This window comes from Gavia stellata, chromosome 16, assembly GCF_030936135.1.
Source record: "Gavia stellata isolate bGavSte3 chromosome 16, bGavSte3.hap2, whole genome shotgun sequence".
NCBI lineage: Eukaryota > Metazoa > Chordata > Aves > Gaviiformes > Gaviidae > Gavia > Gavia stellata.
The window spans coordinates 18,909,750-18,932,291 of NC_082609.1; the positions used below are offsets into that span (position 1 = coordinate 18,909,750).

Consider the following 22,542-nt stretch of genomic DNA (forward strand, 5'->3'; position numbering starts at 1 on the left):
CAAAGCGGGTTGGGCTCTCCATGGTACCTGCGAGCTGCGCGGGGACGCAGCAGCCCAAACCTTGGAAGGTGCCTTAGTGATGGTAACGCCTCTTTTTCTTTTTTCCCCCGATTTAAAATGCTTCAAAAAAGGATTTATTTTCCAAAACTGTTGAGAATTCTTCCCTGAAAATGGGAAACTTGCAATCTAAATCAATTAAAACCAAATGAAACTTTCCCCTAACTCAACAAAGCAGAAAGATAAGAAATCCTATTTGTCCGGCGTTTGCAGTGTACAGATTTCCACGCAGGAGCGCAGCTAGTAGAGATCAGTACAAATCTTCTATTAGAAAACAAACCGTGCTTTTCATTTCTGGCCCTAGGCTCACATGTTTGTTAAATCTGATCCTGAAGGCAGATTGACAGTTTGGTTTGGATTAGCTCGAACGCATGGTTTGTGCCATACTTTTGATAAGGCTCATATTAATCTGATTTTTTTTTTGTGTGTGTGCTGTCTTTAGCACGTGAGCAGCAGAATTGTCCGTTCCTAGGAATATTTTCACAGTGAAACCATTGAGGAATTTATTTCTGGAGGGAAATCCATTAACTGCAGGCAGTAAGCTTGACGTGGCCTGGGCAGGTTTCGAGCTATTTTATTAACTGATATAAAAAGCGTTTTCTTTACTATCTTGGGAAAGGCAGCAGAGGAGGAGACTGGCTCACGCGGAGGGACCAGAGCAGGTTCCCTTGCTTTTACCGCCGGCATCAGCTCACAGTTCTGGTTAGCCGGGGACAAAGATCGTCGCCCTTTGCACCTGTACATGCTTGTGAGCTCGGCTTTCTTCATGGGAATAGCGGGCATTGCCACTGTCCGCTGGTTCCCTGAACGACCTCCTGCGTATGTCCCAAAGATGGGCTTTTAGGTACGTTGGCCCATTAGGTACAAATAGTGATTTATTTGTATAGTATATATTTATTCTGTTTATAAATGGCCTTCGCTCTCCAAAGCTGGTGTTGTATGTCATTGCTCTGTTCCCTGTAAAGAAAGTGGGGGAAAAAGGTAGAAGAATTGGGAATGGGGAGGACTGAAGGGGAAGAGGCGAAGGAGGAATTGCTTGTCGCCTTTGAAGTCTGTGGCTCAGCAGTTCTGTGCCTGGAAACCCGTCTGCAAAGCTATGAGTCCGTCCTCGCTGTAGGATGCAGCGATCTGTCGTGGCTGATTTTGGGGCCACCTCCACCTCTGATGCAAGCGTGGCAACTTGCAAACGTGGTTATTTTATCAGGGGTGAAGCTGGTCCCAAAGCTTGTCTTCAGTGCTTGAAGATAACTGGTGCTGGCAGGACCTGGAGGTTGGTTGTACGGTGCTAGCACCGGGCGCTGGAAAAGCTCTGACTTGACGGTGATGCTGAAAGCAACTGAGTTCTTTATCCCAACTATATATTAACTTCATAAAAAATGAAGTTAATGGAGCTGGAGATGAACATTGCCTGGGTCTGCATTCACTGAAAGCTGCCTCCAGCAGCAAGTTGCCCCGGCGAGGTGCGTAGGTGAGCTCTCCTCTGAGCGATGGAGCTCCGGTGGCACGTGTCTCGGGGTGAAGTCCTTGTTTCTCAGCAAGGCGGTGCGAGTTCCCTATATCCCTCCGTGTTGGGTGAGCCGGAGATCTCCAGCCTCAAACGCAAAATGTGTGTTTGCACAATTAGCGTGGCCCCTTCCTTCCCTGGGAGCAGAATGGTTTATTGATTTCTTTGGCCCGCTCGCCCCCACCTATTCAGCAATAATGACCCTTCCACCCCAACGCTAAATCATCCCAGCCTGCCTCACCCGTAAGCCCTCTAATCTTTTTGGGTTGTTGTTGGTATTTATGCTCGTGGAGGTTTATGATCTGTCGGCGCTGGCTGCTGAAATGCTTTATTTATCCATACGCTGGGCCACACAGGGAGCGTCCTTATTCTGGTATCATGTTCAGGATGCTGTAGTTAAGGTTTGTGTCAGCACTTCCAGGCACAAACCTTGTTATTCAGGGGTTTTGCAACTCCGTGGAAAAGAAAACCAGTGACCTGGCACGGCGAGGGGAGGCTCAGAGGCACACATGAAAGCCCAACATCCCACTGCCCATTTAGGGATTATTAGATGGGCAACCTCTTTCCTCAAGGAAAATAGCCAAAACCATCCTCCTCCTTCGGTTTGATTTTGCAAAAAGAAAACCCTCTTTTGTGGGCTTGTATTGGTGTCGGATGGGGAAGACACGGTGAGGTAGGATGCAGGCTGGAATCCTCTCCCGATACTTAAAAACTAACCAGCCGGCCGATGCGGAACAGAACTGCTTTCTCCTCCGAACAAATCGTCTGCTGCGGCGGGTGGAGGGTTTGGGGAAGGCAGGGGCCGCTCCCTGCCGCCTCGCTTCACCCGGCCCCGCGGCCGGCGGGCTCAGCACCGCAGCCCTCCGAACAGTAGGCGACGGGGTATATAAATGTGATTTATTGCCCTGTTAGCGCAGGAGCTTGTGGGCTTATAAATTACGTGGAGATTTCTCGATAATAGAGGGAGTGCGGTATAAACAGGAGAGAAAACAGGGCAGGAGAATGTATTTCAAAGAACTTTTGGGGAAGGAAAAGTTTCGTGGCTGTTGGCGGAGGAAGAGCCTTTACAGACCAACCCAGCTGGGATATTTTTTTGTTGCTCCCTCTTAACGGCTCATGGATTTTGTGGGCGCTCTGCGGAGCAGAGTTGATAAGTCAGAGTGAAAATGCTTGCGGAGCCCGTTAGCCCAAGACAGCAGGCTGGGGTTTGCATTGGGGGTGACTTGCTTAAGCAGAATTGATCAGCCACTTGTGTCCGCAAGCCCGGAGCACGCAGTGATGAAGTACCCCTTGGAAAGGGGACGCTGCGGCAGCAGGGTTTTCATGAAGGGAAACCGGGAGCGCCAAATCGATGCTCGACCCTTTTGTTAGCAGGCACTGAGCTGGCGTGACCGGCAGCCCTAAGTTACTGCTCCAAAGCCATTTTTCTCATCTCCGGGCTGGTGCCGGCGGGTCTCGCAGCACGTCACCTCGTGTAGCCGAGGGGACCCTGCCGCCGCGCCCAGCAGCATGCAGCAGGCTGAAAGTGGCAGTGACGGTAGAGGAGCATCGTTTTGGGGAGGGCTTTAGTGAATTGGGAGGTGCAGGAATGCATCTCTGCAAACATGACTTCGGGCTGGGTCTGGGGGACGCCCAGCTCGGCGCTTACCTCCCTCTCAGTCCTCGGTTTGCTGACCGCCTTCGGCAGGGCACGGGGAGAAAGGGTTGGCAGCTTCTCTGTGGGCTTGCGAGAGCGCCGGGCTTGATGAGGAGCATCTTGGGTGCCCACACTGAAACAGAGGTCGTTGCAGTCTTTTCTGTTTTCCCTTGGAGCTGGCCATGTGTTTTGTTCACCGAACGTGACCTTCTAAGCCATTTTTGAACATCTTGGTCTTATACTGGGGATGTTTTCGGTGTGAAATTGTGCTTTGCTGATCACCCCTGGAAGCTCTGCGGCGTGTTACTTGTGCAGCATCTCAGACCGTGGTTTCAGGTAGGGCCACCCTGGAGAAATGGTAGGAAACGGAAAAGGTTGTTGTTAAGGATGACTTTAATAGTGTTTTGCTGAATAAAAGGTGGGTCTTCCCAGGCAAGTTGATTTGAAGAGGTTTATTTAAAGTAGCGCATTTTCAAATGGAAATTGGTTCTGTCCACCTCCTACATCAGCAGGGCTCCCGGCGTGACGTACTTGGGTTCGGAGGACATCCAGAGAGCTCCATCCCGCCTTACAGTTCATGAAATAGGTTTTGCAAGGCAAGCAAAGCGTAAAGCAAGGTCAAAAGAAAATATCTCCCTTGCAGAGACGAAGACAATTTTGTATTTTATGTTTCAAATAAGTGAATTACTGATCAAAATAATCTCTGGAAAGCCCTGGCCCAGAAATAGCTTGCAAGATTTTTGTAAATAAAGAGGTTTGTCATGTACAAGGGAAGAGAACTATGCAGGAACAGCTCTAATATTGCAGGTGCTTGGTCACGGTACCTTGGGGAGAGGAAAAGGAAACTTGTCAGCGATGTCTTGGCAAAGTGTGCAGCTGAAATTGGGAAAAGCCGTTTGAAGGACAAGGAGGTGCTCATCTCCATGGCTGTGACTTCTCAAACTGCCGTTTATTTTTAGGTAATTTGCTGGCCCACTCCACTTTTCGCGCCGACTGCTCTTCCTCGCTACCGTTACCTTGCCTTTAGCAAGTCCTGGTGGGTGCAGATTGCTCCAGTGGCTCACTTCTGGGAGCTGGTCTCCCGTTGGATTGTGCTGTGCTGTTGTCCCAGTTCCCTGCTCTCTCCTGTTCAGGAGCCTCCAACGTCATTTCCAAACTTAAGCCTTCCTTGTGGCACAGCAGCACTGGGCATCTCTGGGCCCCTGCATGAACAGGGCAGATGAATCTTGGGTCCCCTCTGTCACCTTTCTGTGAGTTTTGCGTTTTGATACAGCTGTGTACTTTGCTTTTCAAAAAGCAAGGCTTGTGCCCATGGCTCTTCCAACAGTATCCCAAGTCAGGGCTTGTCCGATAGACTGGATATGGTGGCTGAAATCCAAGGATAGAGAATATGTCATTACGTATCGCCAGCATCGCTGACGAGCGGGAGCTGAAAGGAGAACGGGTGGTGGTTGGTATTTTATTGGGTTTCTAGACCTGAGGAGAAGTCACTGTCTCTGTGAATCATAGCTTGAAGTTTGCAGAGATCTTCTTCACATACAACTCCTTTTCCTCTTTTGCCGCTAAAGGCTTCGGATCAGCCTGGCAGTTGGGGAAGGGCAGGTCCACAGCAACCCCTCGTAATGCTGCCGTGCACCAGCCCCGTTCAGCAACACCGGCCCTGCTGCCACAGGCTTTATTTCACTGGGTTGGGACGAAGAGCCCGGAGAGGCTGTCCCCCAAGCTGGGCATCCCCGTTGGGTGTTGTAATTAGGCTCTGAAAGAGAGATCAGCCTAGAGAGACAGGACTTTCCCCCCCTCAATAACTAATATTAGCAGGCTGGTGTTCAGGAGACATGCAACCATTGAGGCTGCTGTGTATTTACCAGTTTCCAGTGGTGTTTTGGTAGTTCCCATAACATGGATTTGATACTTGCCCTGAACCTGCGAACGTCTCCCTTCAGAGCGGTGCTGTTGGAGATGGTGGGAGCAAAGATGCTCGGTTGAATGATGGAGAAGGCAAACATTAAATGTAGGAGGGGAGCGTCCAAGATACGGGAGGGATTTTGGGTCTGAAACAGCTGATGTCAGCCAGTCCGCAAAGCAGGCATGAAAAAGCTGGAGGCGGGTTAGTGGGATTGAAGGCAAGGCAGAAGCGAGGTATCGGCAGCACAAACGTTCCCAGCGGAATGACTCCTGCAATTTCAGTAAATCCCCCGATTGGCCTCCAGTTATTGTTAGACGGATTAACCTCCCTGTCCTTGGTGACAACCATTTTCTTGTATCCCAGCGCTGTGTAGAGGCTGCCAAATCGTGGGCTGAGTGAGCAGTGACACCTGAGGAGGTCCCTTGCCCCTTGGCACCATCCCTGTGTAGGGTGACTAGGTGTTACCTTGCCAGGAGAAGCAGGAGTGGGACCGGTTGGAGCTTAATAAAAGGTTTCCAGAGAGGAAACTGGATAGAGGAGAAGTGGCATGGGGTAATTTGATAGGGTTTCCAGGCATCTCTGCTGAATCAGCTATGTGCTTTTGGAGAAGCCACCTTTCACGTGAGATCAGTGCTTGGGAGCTACTGTCCCAGGAGACAGTTGTTAGCCACGTCTCTATTTTCTTTGCAAAGGCAATGGAAAGAGGTGTTTTGGAAGTCCTGCCCTGAACTGGTGTGCTCTGCTCGGCAGTTGCCGTGTTTTACCCTAGAGGGAGTTGCTTTTCTGCAGTGGGAGCAGGGATCTGTGTGTTCCTTGGACGATGTCGGGGGACCGGGATGAAAGGAGCTACCAGGGTAAACATCAGATCGCTGCTGCGGTGCTGCCACTGCAAATGTTTATTTCTTTCATGGGGAGACTGGTCTCTGGTGATCTTCTGTCTCCTTCCGACGGCGGTGTTTTCCCAAGTATCGCTTGGGTTTCCCAGGTCTTGTGCTTTTGCTCCTGTTTTCGTGGAGGTCGCGGCTGGGCTGGTTTCGAGCAGAAGAGCCAGAGATGTCACCTTGGACCTGATGGGCCTGTGCTGTAAACCGGCGTTGTAAGTCCTAGCAGGGAATGACTCTGCCTTTTGCCAGGGTTCGGAAACCCCCTGACCGGTTTTGGGGGAGTGGGCTTGAGGTTTCCGCTCTGCCCTACTGCCGTGGCCAAACGGCTTTGCGGCTGGAGCATCTGCCTGGGGAGGAAGTTGCTGCTGATGGAGGGAAGGAGAGAAAAGGTCAGGAGTGCTTTGAACCTGGCAGGTTTTTCGGTAATTGGGCTCAGGTCTCGTTTGAAGAGACGAACAAATTGCTGGTAAGTATTTTTAGTGGGGTGCCTGCAGCTTTTGTCCCAGGAGCCACCCCGCTGGGAGGACTGCCCTGGTCTCCTCTTGCAACCCAACCGGCGTGGCCAAGCTGGGCTCCTCCACCGCTGTGTGTGAAATGGGGTGAGGAGCGGAGGGCGATGGGGACAAACCGTGTGCTCGGCCGGTAGCACCCAGGGGACGAGCAGGGATAGGGGAGGGGCAGCCCCCTCACCCTTGTTTCTCACCTTTGCAGAGCTCCCTGTGCTTCGTGCAAAGGCTTTCGGGTTGTTTGGCAGCAAGTTGGCTGCTGCTGACGGCTCTGCTTCAAAAGGGACCTCCTTTGCAGCTCGCCGTGCGGGTGATACGTGCTCAGACGCGGGTTACTGCGCTGCTGCCTTGTTGGGGACCGGGTTTGCTCTTAGTGTGTTTTGGGCTGGAGAGACTTTATGGTTTCCTCTCGAGGTTTTGTTTCTTGAATGCCTGTTTCAACTGCTCAAAAACGCTAATACAACAACTACCTGCAACAGCTTGAATTGTTGAATGGTTGTAATTCCTGCATAACAGGGCCGTTTATTTCAGCAGGAGTATTTTCTCCATAAAGAAAAGAAACTTTTTTTTTTGTGTTAAGGTAGTGAAGGCAGTTGTAGCGTGCCCAGCACCCCGAATCCAACTGCTCGCTTTGTGGATCCACAGAGGTTGGTTGGGGCTGTTCTGCAAAGCCTTGTGGCGGTTTTCCTTGCAGCGACACCCGTGCCACGAGGAGGGACACAGGCATGAAACTACTTCTGAGAAACGTTTATGTCCTGGTGCTAGCAGCAAGGAGCGGTGGCAGTAGCGCAGAGCCATGCGGGGATCGTGGGTCACGCGTGGCCCCTGCGAAGCCTGAGGGACGTGGCCACCGGGCAGCAGAGCGTGTGGGGAATTAACGAATATTGAAACTTTCTCCCGAGCAGAGAGCGCACCCCTTGGGAGGCAGGGTGGGAAGGTGGGGAATTGTTTTAGGTTTTGTTTTGCCCTCGTTGAACTTGACGGTGTCGGAAATAACTGTGGTGAAGTGGCAAAGATGGGAGCTTAGCTCTTCCCCGGCAAAGCCATCTGGAGAGAAACCACGGCAGGAGATTTCAACCGTATAGGGGAATATTTTGGAGAGCTTAGGCTTGTGGAAGCAGTGATTTTGGCAGATCAGGACTGTTGCGAAGGCTGTTGTAGCGTAACGCGTCCTCCAGAGCCCATCCTGTCTTCTCTCTGTGGGTTATGTGTCTCAGGGTGGGTTTGATTTGCGTGGCAGGACGTGTCCAGAGCAATGTACGTGCAGTGAGGCCTCGGTCCTGGGGAGGTGTGAGGGTTTCTGCTGGCACCAAGGTTTGGGTTGTCGTGATCGTATGCTGTCCAGGTCCAGGCCGTGTAGTTACAATGCAGTGCTGTTCAGGCAATATTTGGCACCGAAGGGGATGAGACCTGAGTGGGTGGCTGGAGTGGGAGATGCCGGGTGGGGCAGTGCCTGGTGGGGATGTGGGGGCTTCATCTAAGGTGAGTGGCAGAGCTAAATAAACAGTTGGGTGGTACTAGTCCAGTTTATTCCTATGTTTCTTCCAGTAAAAAAAAAACAACCTAAAAAAAATAGTGCAGTAGTAAATGGGAACGTTGTACATTTTGGAAAACGGGGCACTCAACATAGGAATACATTTGGAGCCCTGAAACCCAGCCCATCCAACTTCTGGCTGGTGAGTTTGACAACTGCGGCATTAACCCTTGCAACTTCCTGCAGCCCAGGCTGCACAGAGATGCCCCATGGAAGCCTGAGGTGACTTCATGAAACCACTGTGGAAATTTAATGTATTTCAGTAAGCAAGGGAGGAATCTGTTTGTTGAGCTGTTTGTTTGGTTTTCTTTTAATATCCTCTATTTTTTCCCCTCCTTATCTTTTTGAAACTCCCGTTCTTATTATTCTGGAATCATCCCACTATTTCCTAAAAATATAGTTTCATGAAGATGTGGTTGGATTTTTTTAAAATGGAAAAGCAGTAGGTCTTGTGGGACGGAGTTGTAGCACTCGAGCAAAGCTACGCTGCTTTGCAGCCACGTGGGCCCTAAGTCTCCCTGCGTTGGTATCTGTTCCTGAGACGAAATCACGTGGATAAAGGACAACTTTGAGTCAGGATTGCTGAGATCACTTTAAACTGGTATCACAGATGTCCTACGAGACCACAGGGCTGGACACTCTAAAGCTCTGTCACGATCTCGTGTCCCAGTTTGGGAACCCCAGAAAGGACAACCGGAGTTACCTGACAAACGTGCACTTCAGCGTGTCCATCTGCTATGTGGAGGATCTTGGTTTTCCCCTTGAGACCTCGGTCGACCGACGGGCGGCCAACGGTTGGAGCTGCAGAACCGAGCGCCTGCAGATCCCTTTGGGTATGCGGGGACCTGCAGCGACCCTTCAAAGTCAACCTGGGGGAGATGAGGTGGTCACGTCTGTGTGGTGTCGGCTCGGACCTTCCTGCCAGCGCTGACCTTCCTCGCAAGCCCCGGGCAGCGGCTTTGGAAGGCAACGTTTTGCGAGTCGCAGTGGAAGTCAGAAGGACCACCCACTTCTGATAAGGGCAATTTAGAAAGGAAGGGGAAGATTGTGAAAAGAGGGGCAAAGGGGCACAAAGGGAAGAAAAAAACCCACCCCACCGCTGAACAAAAATGAAGATCAAGACCGCTGTTAAACACATTGCCTGCGAGGGAGGTCTCCACCATGCCTTTTCTAATCTAGAGCCAGCAAGGATTGTATTAACAGCTTCAACGCAATGGAACAAATTAATCCCTGATGTAATTGAAATCGGTGAGGTCTCACAATAGGTGAGTTTGACCCAGTGGGATAGAAATAGAACAAGCATTGGAATGAAGGAGTGAAATAAAGTCACACTGTTCAGCCATTGGTATTTCATTCCTAGAAACAAAGGCCAGACAAATGCAGAGAATACATGGCTTTGCTGGGCATGGTTGAAAGCTGCTCAATAATATCAAGCTTTGAAGGGATATTTCTGTGTGGAGAGGAAGTACATAGCAGAGATGTAACAAGCATTAAAAAAGAAAGACAGACAAAGAAAGAAAGAAAAAGCCCTGCTTGCTCGTTGCCTGATTGATAGCTGTGGTAAAATAATACCAGCCCTGAATTATAAAAAAAAAAAAAAAAAAAAAAAAACCAACCAAAAAACCAAAAACAAACGTCACACCTGGAGAAAAAAAGAAAAAGAATTAAGGTCTGAATTGTATTTCCGGAGAATCAAAACTGTCAAGAGCTCGCAGCGAGAGGCGGTGTCCTACAGACACCCCTGCAGCTGAGATATGCGGGGTTGGTTTGCTTTGGTTAGCACAGGTAGCTTGAACTGGTCCCACTGGGAAAGAGGTGCCTTTTGGTGCTGGGAGGTGGCTTGGTCTTGGCCCCTTAGGCGCTGCTGCCCCACGGCACGGCATGACGCAGGCTCCTGTGGGGCGGGGGGGAAGGTGGATGCCGGAGGGGTGGGCTTCCTCTTGCAGGCTGCTGAGCTGCCGTTGCTCATGGTAATTGTGTTAATAATGTGACTTGGGGCCTGTGGCCAGTGACCTAGTTCGGAATCGGTGAGAACGGGCAGATGCAGGTGGAGATGTGGAGGACAGAGGTGTTGGAGCCCGTTTAAGAGAGCTGCATTGCAGCACTTCAGCAACGCCCTCGTGCTGGGCTTTGCACCGGCAGGCAGCGCTGGCTGGAGGCGCCTTCCCTTCCTCCGGTTGCACGTGAGTACGGCTGGGGTTTTAAAAGTCATTAATCAAGGCTGAAACCCTGCTCTTCCCCAGACTGAACCATTTCCCAGGGTGGAACAAGTTTAAAATGTCACCGTCTCACAAATGGTGCGTTTTCACAGTTCTGGCTAAGGCTCGCTCCATCGTCAAAAGGAGAAATTTGGTTTTCTCTAAGGCGGCATCATCTTTCTCTAGAAATGGCCAAATACTGACTGATGGGCCATAAAACATCCGTTTCCTCAAACTCTCTCAGGTTCCAGTTTTCTGGCACTCCCTCCTGCCTTCCTCGTGGTTTCATACCGGGCTCAGTAACACTGTTGTTTGCCATCCGAGGGTTGACGGGCACGTTACTTTAGGGGAGCTGGATAGCAGCGGTACATGGCTTGGAAAGCTGGCGGGATCTCGGGGAGGTGCTGGGGGGGTTTGGCTAAGCGATAGCCATATTTCTCAGGGGTTGTGTGTTTTGGAGAGGACGAAGGTCTGACGCTGCCCAAGGAGATTTAACGTATGGCCTCTCTGAATGCGGCAGGCAGCTCTCCGGAGAAAAGGAGGCTCCGCTTGCAGAGCAGCTTTTGGATCCAAGTATGTGTCACCTCGCTGAGCTGTATGTCCCCTCTTCCAAGCCCTGGAAACGTCTTCTCCTTGGGTTTTGTTTAACATTTTTGAAATCCAAAGGGATGGGCAGGCTCGACCCCCTCATCACCCCGTTTCCTTCTCCTTTCCAGCTCCATCCCTACGCGCGCTTCACTTAGAGCGCATAAAACAAAGAGCAAGCATCATTGAATTTCACGTACTGCAGCAACTTGAAAGCGATCAAGTCAAAGAAATGAGGGGCTCAGTTTCAGAGCGTGTCTGTGCAGGAGCGGGGAGAGCTCTGGGTTCCTCCTCGTGATGGGCCAATGTCTCCTGCACGGGTCTGTGCCGAGGGAGAGCTCTGCACCCGTCCTGGGTGCGGCGGGAGCTCCTCTGCGCCGAGGGCTGGCGCAGGAGGGGAAGTGGAGGTGGTCTGGTGCTTGGCTTTCTTCTTTTCCCAGCATGGTGAAATGGAGGTTGGGAAGAGAGCGGAGAAAGGGAGTAGCCTGAACGCATCGCAAGGAGAAGCACAAGGGGGAAAAGTATTATTCAAGCTGAAGAACGCTGTTGGTACAAGAATAAACAGATGTAAACTGGATGCAAATATACAAGAAATAGAAAATTAAGGCAGAGAATATTAGGGAAGTGTTTCTGAAACAGCAAAACCCAAAGATGGTTCATCACTCAATTTACTAACGGGTTATAGAGTGGTACAGCTCTTGTGGAGCAAGATCTTTTGGCATCTGCGTTTTAAATAGGACATTCATCCTTGTCCCGTGAAATATTTTTTCCCACCAAAACCCAAATATCAAAAAGCGTTTCAAGTGAAATACTTTGTAAATGCCATCAGGGGAGTTTTTTGTGGAGTCTCATGTCTGCATCATTTTGAACAACCACTTCCATGGGGCACCGTGTTGCCCTTTCTCACAATGCATCCTGGAGGGTACACAGTCATCGCCCAAGGCGACATCTCCCAAGACTGAGAGTGCAACTTAGATTTATTTTGCAAGGAAAAAATACTTTTCTGTGGATAGCAGGAAGAAACGAACACCAGAACAAAGGTCTAAGTTCTGTTATTTTGAAAGGCTTAGTTACATTTGTGCAATTCTGGCACGGTCACGCCATAGCCTATCTCCCGTTGGATGCGCAGGTATTCACTCCAAAGTGCCATCTCCCTTCGCTCCGGGTTCCTGCTGCGCATCTGAATGTGGCGTCGCTTTGTGTTGGATGAATTTCGAAATGTGCTTCTAAGCCCAAAGAAGTGAATATGTCAAAGCGCGCATCCACTTCTGTCTGGCTTCAAACTAGACTCTGTAACCTGAAGGTAGCAATATCCCGGCGATGGATTGACTTTGCAGTTAAGAGGAGGAAAAAGCAGCAAATAAGGAGTGCATTGTGTTTCACCGTGCGTCGCGGATGGCTGTTGTGGTGAGCTAGCGGATCCTGCTGTAATTGGCATAGAGGAATTTTGCCAAAGTCATGGAAGCAAAGTGGTTCGTTACTTGCCTTTGCGGACTTGAGAGAGATCTGTCTTGGATATCCTCTTGTTGACCTTATCGAGTTAACTTTCATGTGTTTAGAAGGTCATGGAGAAAATCATTAATATTAGGTTGATTTGATGGCTGAGAGGTAGTATTTCCTGCTTATCAGATGGGGTTTGAAAGCACTTTGAATAGCTTGATTTGTTTATCTTGTGCAATCGGTATGGCCCTTAGCGAGAGGGATTTTGTATTCCTAGTTCAGTTTGGAGAATGACATATGGTTCGCTCTCTGAGGCTTGGAGCCTCCGTAGGATAAAAAGCAAAAAAAAATCAGGAAATTCTGAAGTCCAGCTCCCAGCTAACTTGGCCATGCTGCGGGCCTTGGACATCTCATGCTGTAACGCTTTATGACATGAACAATAACAGATTAATGTCCCCTTTTACTGGAAAGCTCAAAATAGTATATTCGAAGTGCGTAGAGGTTGGTTGGAAAGCCAAATCCCGTAAGCATGGCTTGGCACCGCGAAGGTCTCATTGACCTTGGCGGGGCTGTGATTGCTTTGCTTTCCGTTCCGTTCGCAACAAGACATCGGCATTTGTAGAGATGTGGCACAAGCTCGTGTAGGACTTGCATCGCAGCGCAGCTCTCAGAGGCTTTTGCAGCTCTTGAGCGTTTCTTGGATTACTTAACGGTGAAACCTTAGGCTGCATCAGCAAAATGCTCTTTCCCTCACCCTCCGTCTGGGATTTAACACGTAGGAGAGGCATTCTTTGAGCTGAAGGATCGTTGTAAAGCCATTTAAAATGAAATCCGCTCATTGTTTGAGAATCATTTGGGAAAAAAGTGCTTGAATATCTCCCAGTGTGGGCTGTCTGAAGACAGATGTCGTTTCTGGGTTCTGTGGCTGTTTGGAAAGGAGGTAGGACTAAATGCACCTACCTTGAAGGACTGGGCAAGTACAACAGAGAGGAGGGACAGCTGCTGCTTTTCGGGAGCGAGGCATTTCTGAAGCATCGGCTGCTTGAGGTGACGGCTGTTTTTAAAAGGAATGCTGTTTATTCCCTTGCACGAGCTCCGTATTGCCAACTGTATTTTTAGGAAGCCTTTGTAGCTGTATATTATCGCTGAAAGATGTAGTGATAAATAAGTAGTAAATGGATGCGGAACTGATTGAAAAGAAAAAGAGAGGAAGAATAAAAATGAAACCAAATTTGATGCTCGGTTTTAACAGACTATAACAGGTTTTGCAGACTATAAACCGTTGGCAAAGAATGCGATGGAGTTACGTGAAGCCCACTATCCTGAGATGCTGAAGTTGTCCTGCATAGACAGCGGCCCCTACCAGTTGGATGGATTTGCAAAATAGACAACAATACAACCCCAAATCCCACCAAAATGCTGGAGGAGATAAAGTAGCGCAGGAAATCCTTTTCCTGTGCCCAGAGAGCGTCCCACAGGGCACGTTGCCGGTCGGGAGCTAGAAGGTGCAAGCAGCCGTTCATTTTGGGGGCCTGTTGTGCTGAACTCCGGCTCCGGGGTCCGTAGGTTTTGCTACCTACAGCATGGATGCGTGGATGATCAGATCGAAAGGCCACAAAAAAAAGGCGGTCGTTTTGTGTATGATTTTATATGCAGTAATAACATATTAATGGGGATAAAAAAGAGGAAAAAAAAAAGATTTGCTTTGGCGGACAGAAGTGAAAGGCCTTAAGTTTTCAAGCGGGGCTGGGACTTAAAGACATTTCTGCAGTCGTTTTTGTGTGGTTGTGATTGTTATGGAAATGTATTTGGGGGTGGATGGACTTGGTTTTAGGTGACCTTCTTGAGCGAGTGTTGGCGATCAGTTACCGAAGGAAGCATGTGTTACTAATTTTTTTGATATTTATGAAAGAGAGTCTCTCTTATGGTCTATATAAATGGACTTTCTTATCTCAGTAAAGTTAGCTGCTTGAGGGATTGTACTCTTTAGGGCAGGGATACTGTGAGAATGGATTTCAGCAATGATCAAATAGGTTTTATCTCATGAAATCGACACGGCATGAAATTTTATTTGAGAGTATTGATACTCTCTGCTGCAGGCCAGATGCAGCCCAGGCTGGCATGGCTAATTCACCTTGGCCATGCTCCAGCAGAGCATCCTGTTGCAACAGAGTGGTGAAGCGTGTGCTTATCTTTAAGCAGGCAGCTAAGTCCTCGTGGTTTCACTCCTGCTCTGGACCACGGCTTCTTGACCAGGGGACAGGTCAGCCGCAAGGAGAACCTGTAGCGCGTTCCTCCTCCAGGATTTCTTTGCCTGGGTTACAGCCGGGCCTGCTACCGGAGAAGTGATGGAGTGATACACGCTTGGGTTGACTTTCTGTCAGGGGCCGGTGTCCCCTGCTGATCCCCACATCAGGCCACCGCTGGGCTTGGACAAGGTGCTGGGTCGTGGGTGATGCCAGCCAGGGTCTCGGCAGGGGGAGGAGGAGATGTCATCCCTCTGGGCTGCAGCATGCCCTTCTTGCGAAGGGAGGAGACGCTTGGTGGTTGGACTTGATGATCTTAAAGGTCTTTTCCAACCTTAATGATTCTGTGATTCTGTAATTAGCTGATCTTGGGCAGGAGAACTGTGCCAAACATGCGCAGGAGGGTTTGTGGCACGTTCGGAGCTGACCACAACACGGGATGGCTCCACGGGTGCTCCAGAGTCTGCCCGGGCACTGCGGCTACGGGCTGGGGCCTCTGCGGTGTGAGCGCTCGAGAGACAATTAAAAGAGAGAAATAAAGCATGTTTTGGAAAGCAGATTGCCTTTTCTGTTCGAAGTTTCCAAGAAAGCGAAGCAACCTGCCCTTCCCCCTGCTTCAGATCCCACCTGTTTTGTTTTTTTTTCCTAGAAATGTGAAATTCATTAACATGTGGTGAAAGCAATGTAACGACGTCATCTTCGTTTAAAATCTGTTTTAAATCTTAAAACGATGGAGCCAGAATCTCAGCTGCAAATAGCCTTGCTTTTGTGGGTACGAGGCAGACTGTCAACATTACTCGAACATCTCTGGTTCTGGTGGTTTAGCATCCTTTGCAACAATATTGTTTGAAAAGAAAGCAAGAAGAGATGTAGGAAGAAAAAAAGAAATGAATGTTGTTCATGTCAAAAGCCAAGCCCTGCTCGCTATGCACAGAGGTAGCTGCGGTGCCTCGGGAGAGGAGAGCGCGCAGAGCCTGGCTCCATGACGGCCATACGCTTGCTCAGCGTCCCGCGGTGCCCTCCTGGCAGGTGCCGTGGCTGCCGCTCCTCTCGCGTCCTCAGCTTTGGGGCGCGGCTTCTTGCCGCGCTGTTTTCTGAGAGTGGGAGATATTGCCACGATTAATTGCATAATTCACGTCTGTCACCTCTGTCGTCACCTTAGACCCCAGCGTCGCCCTGAATCTCCTCTTGCTCAGCCTGTGTGTTTAGCTCCTGTGGTCTCCTCCTGACTTCTGACAGTAAAATAAGAGAGTTAAATAGCTTTCTCTCCTAGGACTTGGGATTCAAATAGCATAATCCCAGCATTTAATAAGGGCAGCGAGGGCGATGCCGCGACATCCCCGTGAACCTCATTGCTGTTGCCACTGCATTGAATATAATGTTTTTGTTTGGGTTGCTTAGTGAAGGTCTGGTGCTAAGCAGCACTGCCTGCCCAAAGTTTTCCTCCTGCTGCTGACCTGTGTGTCTACTTGATAATTGGAAGCACTAAAAAGTTCTTTTGAGGTTTTGACTATCAGGGAGTATTTGGCTTCGAAATACTTGCTGGTATGAGATGACATAGGCAGGGGGCTGAAGTGGGGCCGGTTTGCATGTTGTGGCCACTTGCTCTTTTGCTGTTTTAGCCTGGAATTGACCTGAATGAGGATTTATTGACCCTTTTTCATTTGCATTGCCAGCTCCATCCCCACACCAATATATCAGAACACTGTTGCTTGCAGGCTAGGAGGACAAGCGTGCTGTAGTGGCGAACGTATTGGGAGGAGAAGTAGTAACCCTACTAGGAGCAAATGTCGTTCCTTTGCCAGTCCCAAACCTAGGCATCATGAAATTCCCATGTGATTCTTATTTTGTGGTGGATTTTTGTCTCTTGCACGCAAGTGGTGCACAGCATTAGAGCTCCCCAGCAATGAGTAGACTTCGAATAGTCTTTGTCTTGGTCAAATTAAAAATTGCCATTGCCTATTGTGCGACGGTTTCGTGTGTGTGCCACTCAATTATCTTCTGCTTTTGGTTTCCAAACGATTTATTGTCCTGTGAAGGGAGTGTGCCACTAAAATATCGTCCAACTGTGAGTTTGGCGTGGGCAGTGTGGATGTTGTGGTGCGAATGCTCTCGAGGACAGATCGTGGAGCAAATCCTGGGCTTTTGTATTGTTGGGATGCTAAGTGCTTTTGGGTGCATGCTGCCCAGCCTCCCCTTTGGGAGGGCGTCTTGAGAACGTCTGGATTGTCTGGTCCTCTGACCTTGGGCAAGGTGGGATGACTCACTAGAAGCAAAGGCAGGAATCCTGTTTCGGTGTTTCTTGGGAACAGTTAAGATAGGAAACAAGACCTCTAGAGAAGGGCAGATGCGTCGGACAAAGTCTTTGATAATATTTTAAGGCTGTAGTGAACTAAGGTTAATTTAATCCATTGGCCAGAAAACACCAGATGAAGTGGCTCAAGCGATCAGACCCCTGCTGATAACGGCCTCACGGCTGGACATGCTGGCTTGGCTCTTGCTGGTCCTCGTGATCTCTCCCCAAGCCATGGCCCTGTTGAGGCGGACAGAGATGCATCCACAGACGGTCACCGATGAGCCGGCTTCACTGAAAAGCAGACTTGGCAAAAAAGTTAGGCTGAAGAGTGACCTTCTACAAATGATGCTTTTATCTTAGTAGATTTTATGCCTGTGCGAAGCCAGGGTCCAGTCTGCTAACGTCAGCATAAATAGTTTTTTCCCTTGACTTCTTCCCCGTGGTTAATCTGGGGAATCAAGGCAGCTGCTGAAGATGAAGCACGAATTCTCCGAAATGGAGTTGTCCATCCCCTTTCTCCCATACGTGTCTGTGTAACCTGGTAGAGGCTATGCATATGCAAAGGAGAGCCTAATTTATGGCCGGTGTGGCTGACCAGGATTAAATAAAAGCAGGACTAAGCAGAAGTTTTTACTCAAGAACAGCCCCCCCCAAGTTTGATTGTAAAAACCCAGCTTTGGTTTACTGTTGAGAGCCAGCTCTGGCTAGAATTACATGTTGAGTGCCTGATACCGCGGCCGCGGCTGTCAAGTGAAGGGCAGCCAAATCCGAGTCCTCTTGCGCCGCGTGCCCGTTGGCAGGTTGGTGTGCAGTCTTTCTGTCCAAGATGCTTGTTTTGTTTCACGGTCTGTTCTTCTCTCTCTCTCCCCACTCCCCATCTGCCCTCAGATGTTTGCTGCCGAGGAGAATGTAGATTTTCGGATACACGTGGAGAACCAGACGCGAGCGAGGGATGACGTGAGCAGGAAGCAGCTTCGGCTCTATCAGCTCTACAGCAGGACAAGTGGGAAACACATCCAAGTGCTCGGCAGGAGGATCAGTGCCAAAGGAGAAGATGGAGATAAATATGGTAAGAATATTTACTAGGATCCCCCAGACTCCAGGTCCAAGGCTTTAATCCTGTATGTTGGGCTGAGAACTGCTTGGGAGAAAAATAAGAAAAGCAATAATAAAATGGGATAAAAGGGAAAAAAACCTCTCCGGGTTAAGAACATGGGATTTGTTGTGTCGGAGCAGGCTGTCAGCCCGGCTCCCAGCTGCAGGCAGTTCCCACAGTAGTGCCATGCCCCAATCTATTAGTGTATGATGGTGCTTGAAGAGAAAAATCTTTTTTTGCCCAACGGATGAGCTCACGGTGTGGGATTCAGAAACGATACCCGGCTTAGTGATTCGGAATGTTCTTTCCCCATGAACTCTGGGCTCGAGTTTGGGTGAATCCAGAGCTTCAGTGAAACACGCTCATCTTTCTAGGCCAGGGGGGATATTTGGTTTGAGCTGAAATTAAGCAGGCTTTGGAGCTTTGAGAGTACCCCAGAGCTTAAGTTGAATCTCGGGGCACATGGATCCTGCAGGAACGTAAATAATTGAACTTCCCCTGGGCTAGCAGCATGTTCAACTGTTCTTACTGTGATTTGCACACAAACAACGTGCTAGAAATGCTGCTAGCAGGCTGAGTTACGAAAAAACTCTGTAATTCTGATACATTTTGAGATGGTTGTAGCAGAGCTACTTCTATTCAAGTTGGTTGCTGGAAGGATTTTAGGGCTGTTCCGAGAACTGGTCCTTTTTCTCTTACGGATGTACAGCCCCACGCATTCACGTGTTGCTGCGGAGGTGTGCGCATGCATTGGCTAGCGTGCACGTTCGCGTGAGGTTGACTTCACGTGCAGCACTGGTGAGGTGGAGGTGGGCGACGACGGTGGCAGGTCAAAATCTGGGAACGGTTGTTCCCTCGGGGAGCTTCGGGCCGGATGAGGTACCTGCCGTGCCTAGCACAGAGGGCGGCTACCGCCGCTGCCAACGCGGGTGGAGGAGCAGGGTGAGCTGTGCCAGGGAGGTGACAGCTAGAAAGCACCTGGCTGGTGTGAAATGAACCCCCGCGGCTGTCGTGTAAGGGTCACCCAATCTCCCAGAGAAAGCCCGGCCCTGAGGTCTCATCAACCTTGTTCTTTGTCATTCCCAAATTTCCAGATAAAACAGGAGTGGAAAGTGCCACTTGGCTGCTAATTATTGTGTCATTTTATTGCATTCATCCTCTTAAGGTTTGATATGTAAACTAGTCGCTGCGTGCTCGCTGCTGGCTTCCCGGGAAACGCTCTTGCCCACAGTGACTGTCAGGTAACGTGATGCAGTTTTCCTCTCCATAAAAGAAGCAGCATTTACAGTGGGGTGCAGCAGGGAAGCGTGCCCGTGAGCAGCTGACAAGTGCTAATTTATGTGTCAAAGCCCATCTTGTCCCCTTCATACATATGCAATCGTGTCTGAACGACAAATCCTTGCGCAGGAGCGCGCTCCTGACCGGTGGTGATGCTGCATGATTGCAGAGCCTGAGATTTCCCGGCTGGGGAGCTCCCCGGTGCCTGCGTTGCTGCTCGCCACCAAATCCTCTCCGCTCCTGGTCGCTGGCGTCCCTCTAACAACCCGGTGTGCTCCGGCCGTGGGGGCCATTTGCTGACACCCCCGCCTGCTCCTTCCCCCGCGCCTCCTAATAAAACTCCTTGACGCGTCAAGCTGCCAAGCGTGCCCGTCCCTAGCCGTGCTGAAAGGTTATGGAAATCTGTTCATCATCTTGCTTGGCACGGGAACACTTAGAGCATGATAATCGGGGAGACAGTGAGGTGGGACGCGGAGGTCCAGGATGTGACCACGCAGAGCTCCTAGCTGTGATAATGAAGGGGGGAGAGATGTCAGAGTTACTGAAGTGAGAACCATCTGTGTTACAGCCAAAACTGGATACAAAGGCAATGACACAGGATTCATTATGTGCTGGGAACCCCTCCCCCCGAGGCATTATTATGGAGTAACCTTTGATCAGGACCAGAGAGAGGCTTAAACCAGGTCTGGGGATCTCAACAGTTGCAAACTTTTGATCCACATCTCCGTCTCGCCGGTCGGCTCTGCCTCTGAAGGAGGACGCCTTTCCTCTCACGCAGCAGATGGCTGGTTTTCCTCCTGCCCTTTTTCTCTTCTTCCCTCTCTTACCGCCTCTGCGCTGGCACGGTGAGTCGGAGCCAGGCTTAGCGCCGGGGACTGCCCAGCCCCTTTCTTGGCCACCTCGCCCGTGCAGGCGGTGCAGCCTCCCACAGCTTCTCCACTGTCTTCACCCTGTCCTCATGGACAGGGGGGACGAGGGCGGAGGCGATGTGGATTGACGTCCTAAGGATTACAGCCCAGGGAAGGCTCTGGGAGGATGAGCAAGAGGCAATGTCTGAGAAAAGGCGAGAGATGGGGGAAAAGGTGTCCATGAGCTGGCTCCAGCCCCTAATTCTCCCAACAACTCGGTCCCATTAAGAGATGGTAACATTAGGTGAGCGCAAGGCAGACTCAATCTTAATGTGGGAAGCTCTGTGGAGCGCGGCTGCGGCCAAAGTCCGTAGTGCTCATCACCAGCAATTAGCACTAGCCAGTTTTAAGGATAGGGGAGCTAATAACATTTTAGCACCTCTTCTCTCCCCTCTTCCCATACATTCACAACTGGTCCAAGTGTCCAAGTGAAGAGATGCTCTTTTTTATGTTGTTTTTGCACATATACAGCTTCCAAATGGCTGGCGTGAGAGGCTTGTCCTGCCTTTGAAGGGAGTTTAGTTTTATTGCAAGGTTTTATTGACTTCTGTAAAACTTCTCACCTCTCGGTCAAAGAGAATGCCCAGAAAAGAGGGGAGGTGGCAGATCTTGGGCAGCGAATTGCTCGTTTCCAGGCAGCCTCCATGAGTACAGCAAAATGACCGGCCAGCCCTGGTTCGGGGAGAGAAGGTTCCGCAGGGCTGGGGGAATCTGGCCCGAGGAAGCCCCCTTCAATGTTTTATCCTGGTCTGCAGATGCTCCGTGCAAGGAAAAATGCATGCTCTGCACTGCATGGTTTTGCTGGCATGCTAATTCCGGTATGTAGTTTTTGGTTTATATGTTCTTCGGGGCTAAGATCTGGCCCCATGTGTCGAATTATTAAATGGCAAATTAAGTCAGTTAATAGAATTAATTGAGTCGATGTAATCCTTTTAATCAGATGGATTTGATCCCTTCTCAGATGAATTAGAATCCATTAACAGATAAGTCAATTATTGGACTAAATTAAATCTAATAATAATGCCTGCTGCTCACAGCAACACTAATTAATCTAAATACACTTACCTATCTCCCAAGGTTGGTTTTTTTTTAAGGCTTAATTGATGTTCCTAAAGTGCTCTGAGATCTTGAGATAACAGACGATCTATGTGAGCAAAATATTATCTCTTAACAGACTATAAACTAATTAAAAGACTGATCTATTTACAGATTGCTTTTTTACTTTAATCTCTTCAACCTATTCAGAAGGAGTTTGCACTGGCCCAGAAAAACAATATTCCTGTTATAAGCTTATTATTACTTTACAGGTTCCTAAGTGGTCCTTTCATTCAGAAAATGAAAGGGGGAAGGAGAAAAAACAACCATTAAAGTGCTGACAAAAAAAAAGAAAAGGACCTGGAACCTTTATATTCTACCTCCGATAAATGGTACAGATAGGGAAGAGAGGGATCAGTGACCTGAAACCTTAGATCCTTTCATTTATTTTCATTTCACAAAAGGCAGAAGACATTCTATCCTGTTTGTTCACGATCTTTGTATCCGGCGCAGTTGGGGAGACAGAGCTCTCTTGGCTGGGTGAAGGCATTTTTTGCCTCATTTGTATTTCACAGCCATGTGATTTTTGGTTTAATTTGTCCCCAGCTACCGCTGTCCTGCAGGGCGATGAGAAGTGATAGCCCGTCTGGAGAGAGGCGAGGGGGGTGCAAGAGGTCTTTGGGCTTGCCCTCTCTGTGAAGGTAACTTTTATTTGCGGCGAGTGCTTGGGTGTCCCGAAGGCCGGCGTGCGGTGTATGTAGGTAGATTATTAGTCAGTGCGTTCCCGGTTGCTATCCAGGGGTATTTTGTCCATTGACCAGGTCTATCACGGTTTAAAAAAAACCTCTTGGGTCCCCTAGAAGGTTATAAACCATCTATTTTAGAAACCTTCTCATTTATAAACCTTCTAGTCTACAGCATGGGAGAGGCTTTGTTTGAGGACACCCCACGCACGGGGTGGTGCGCACGGGCGTGACATCTCTCCTTCTCGCCATCCCGTCGTTGCCAGCCAGTGGAGTCCTCTTGAAGACCCCCCCCCTGAGTTCAGTGGGTTTCAGCTCAGGACTCAAGAGATGCTCCTGAGACAGGAGGTTTGGGGAGGTTAACGAAGCGTGGGCTTGCTAGCAGGGCGTCGCCAAACCGGGGGTCGGGCAGACCAAGGAGGGAAGCAAATTCGAGAGGTGGCGTGCATACGCGATGCCAGGCGTCACCTCCACGTGTCATGGGCGTTCCTGGTAGGGAACATTGCGTCCCGTACAGTTGTTTTTTTCAGGTGGTACGGGGAAGGCAAGGAGCTCGGGGAGATGGGTGCCTCCTTCCTGGGGCCACCCCAGCTTGGGTGATGTGCTCTGCAGCTTGCAGTCCCCACCTTCTGTTCTAGCTGGAGCTTCCCAGAGATGCCAGTGGACAAGCCCACGGAGAGCCCATTACAG

The 22,542-nt window shown here is 49.7% G+C and overlaps 1 protein-coding gene across 1 annotated transcript in view; it reads left to right on the plus strand.

The window, feature by feature from the left end:
- The first annotated feature begins 4,587 nt into the window (after positions 1–4,587).
- Positions 4,588–22,542, plus strand: part of FGF18 (fibroblast growth factor 18) — a 58,550-nt gene continuing 40,595 nt past the window's right edge. The window contains exons 1-4 of the mRNA XM_059825592.1: positions 4,588–4,647; positions 4,975–5,034; positions 11,251–11,388; positions 17,681–17,861. Of these exons, the coding sequence (XP_059681575.1) occupies positions 4,588–4,647; positions 4,975–5,034; positions 11,251–11,388; positions 17,681–17,861 (439 nt within the window). The remainder of the gene's footprint in view (positions 4,648–4,974; positions 5,035–11,250; positions 11,389–17,680; positions 17,862–22,542) is intronic.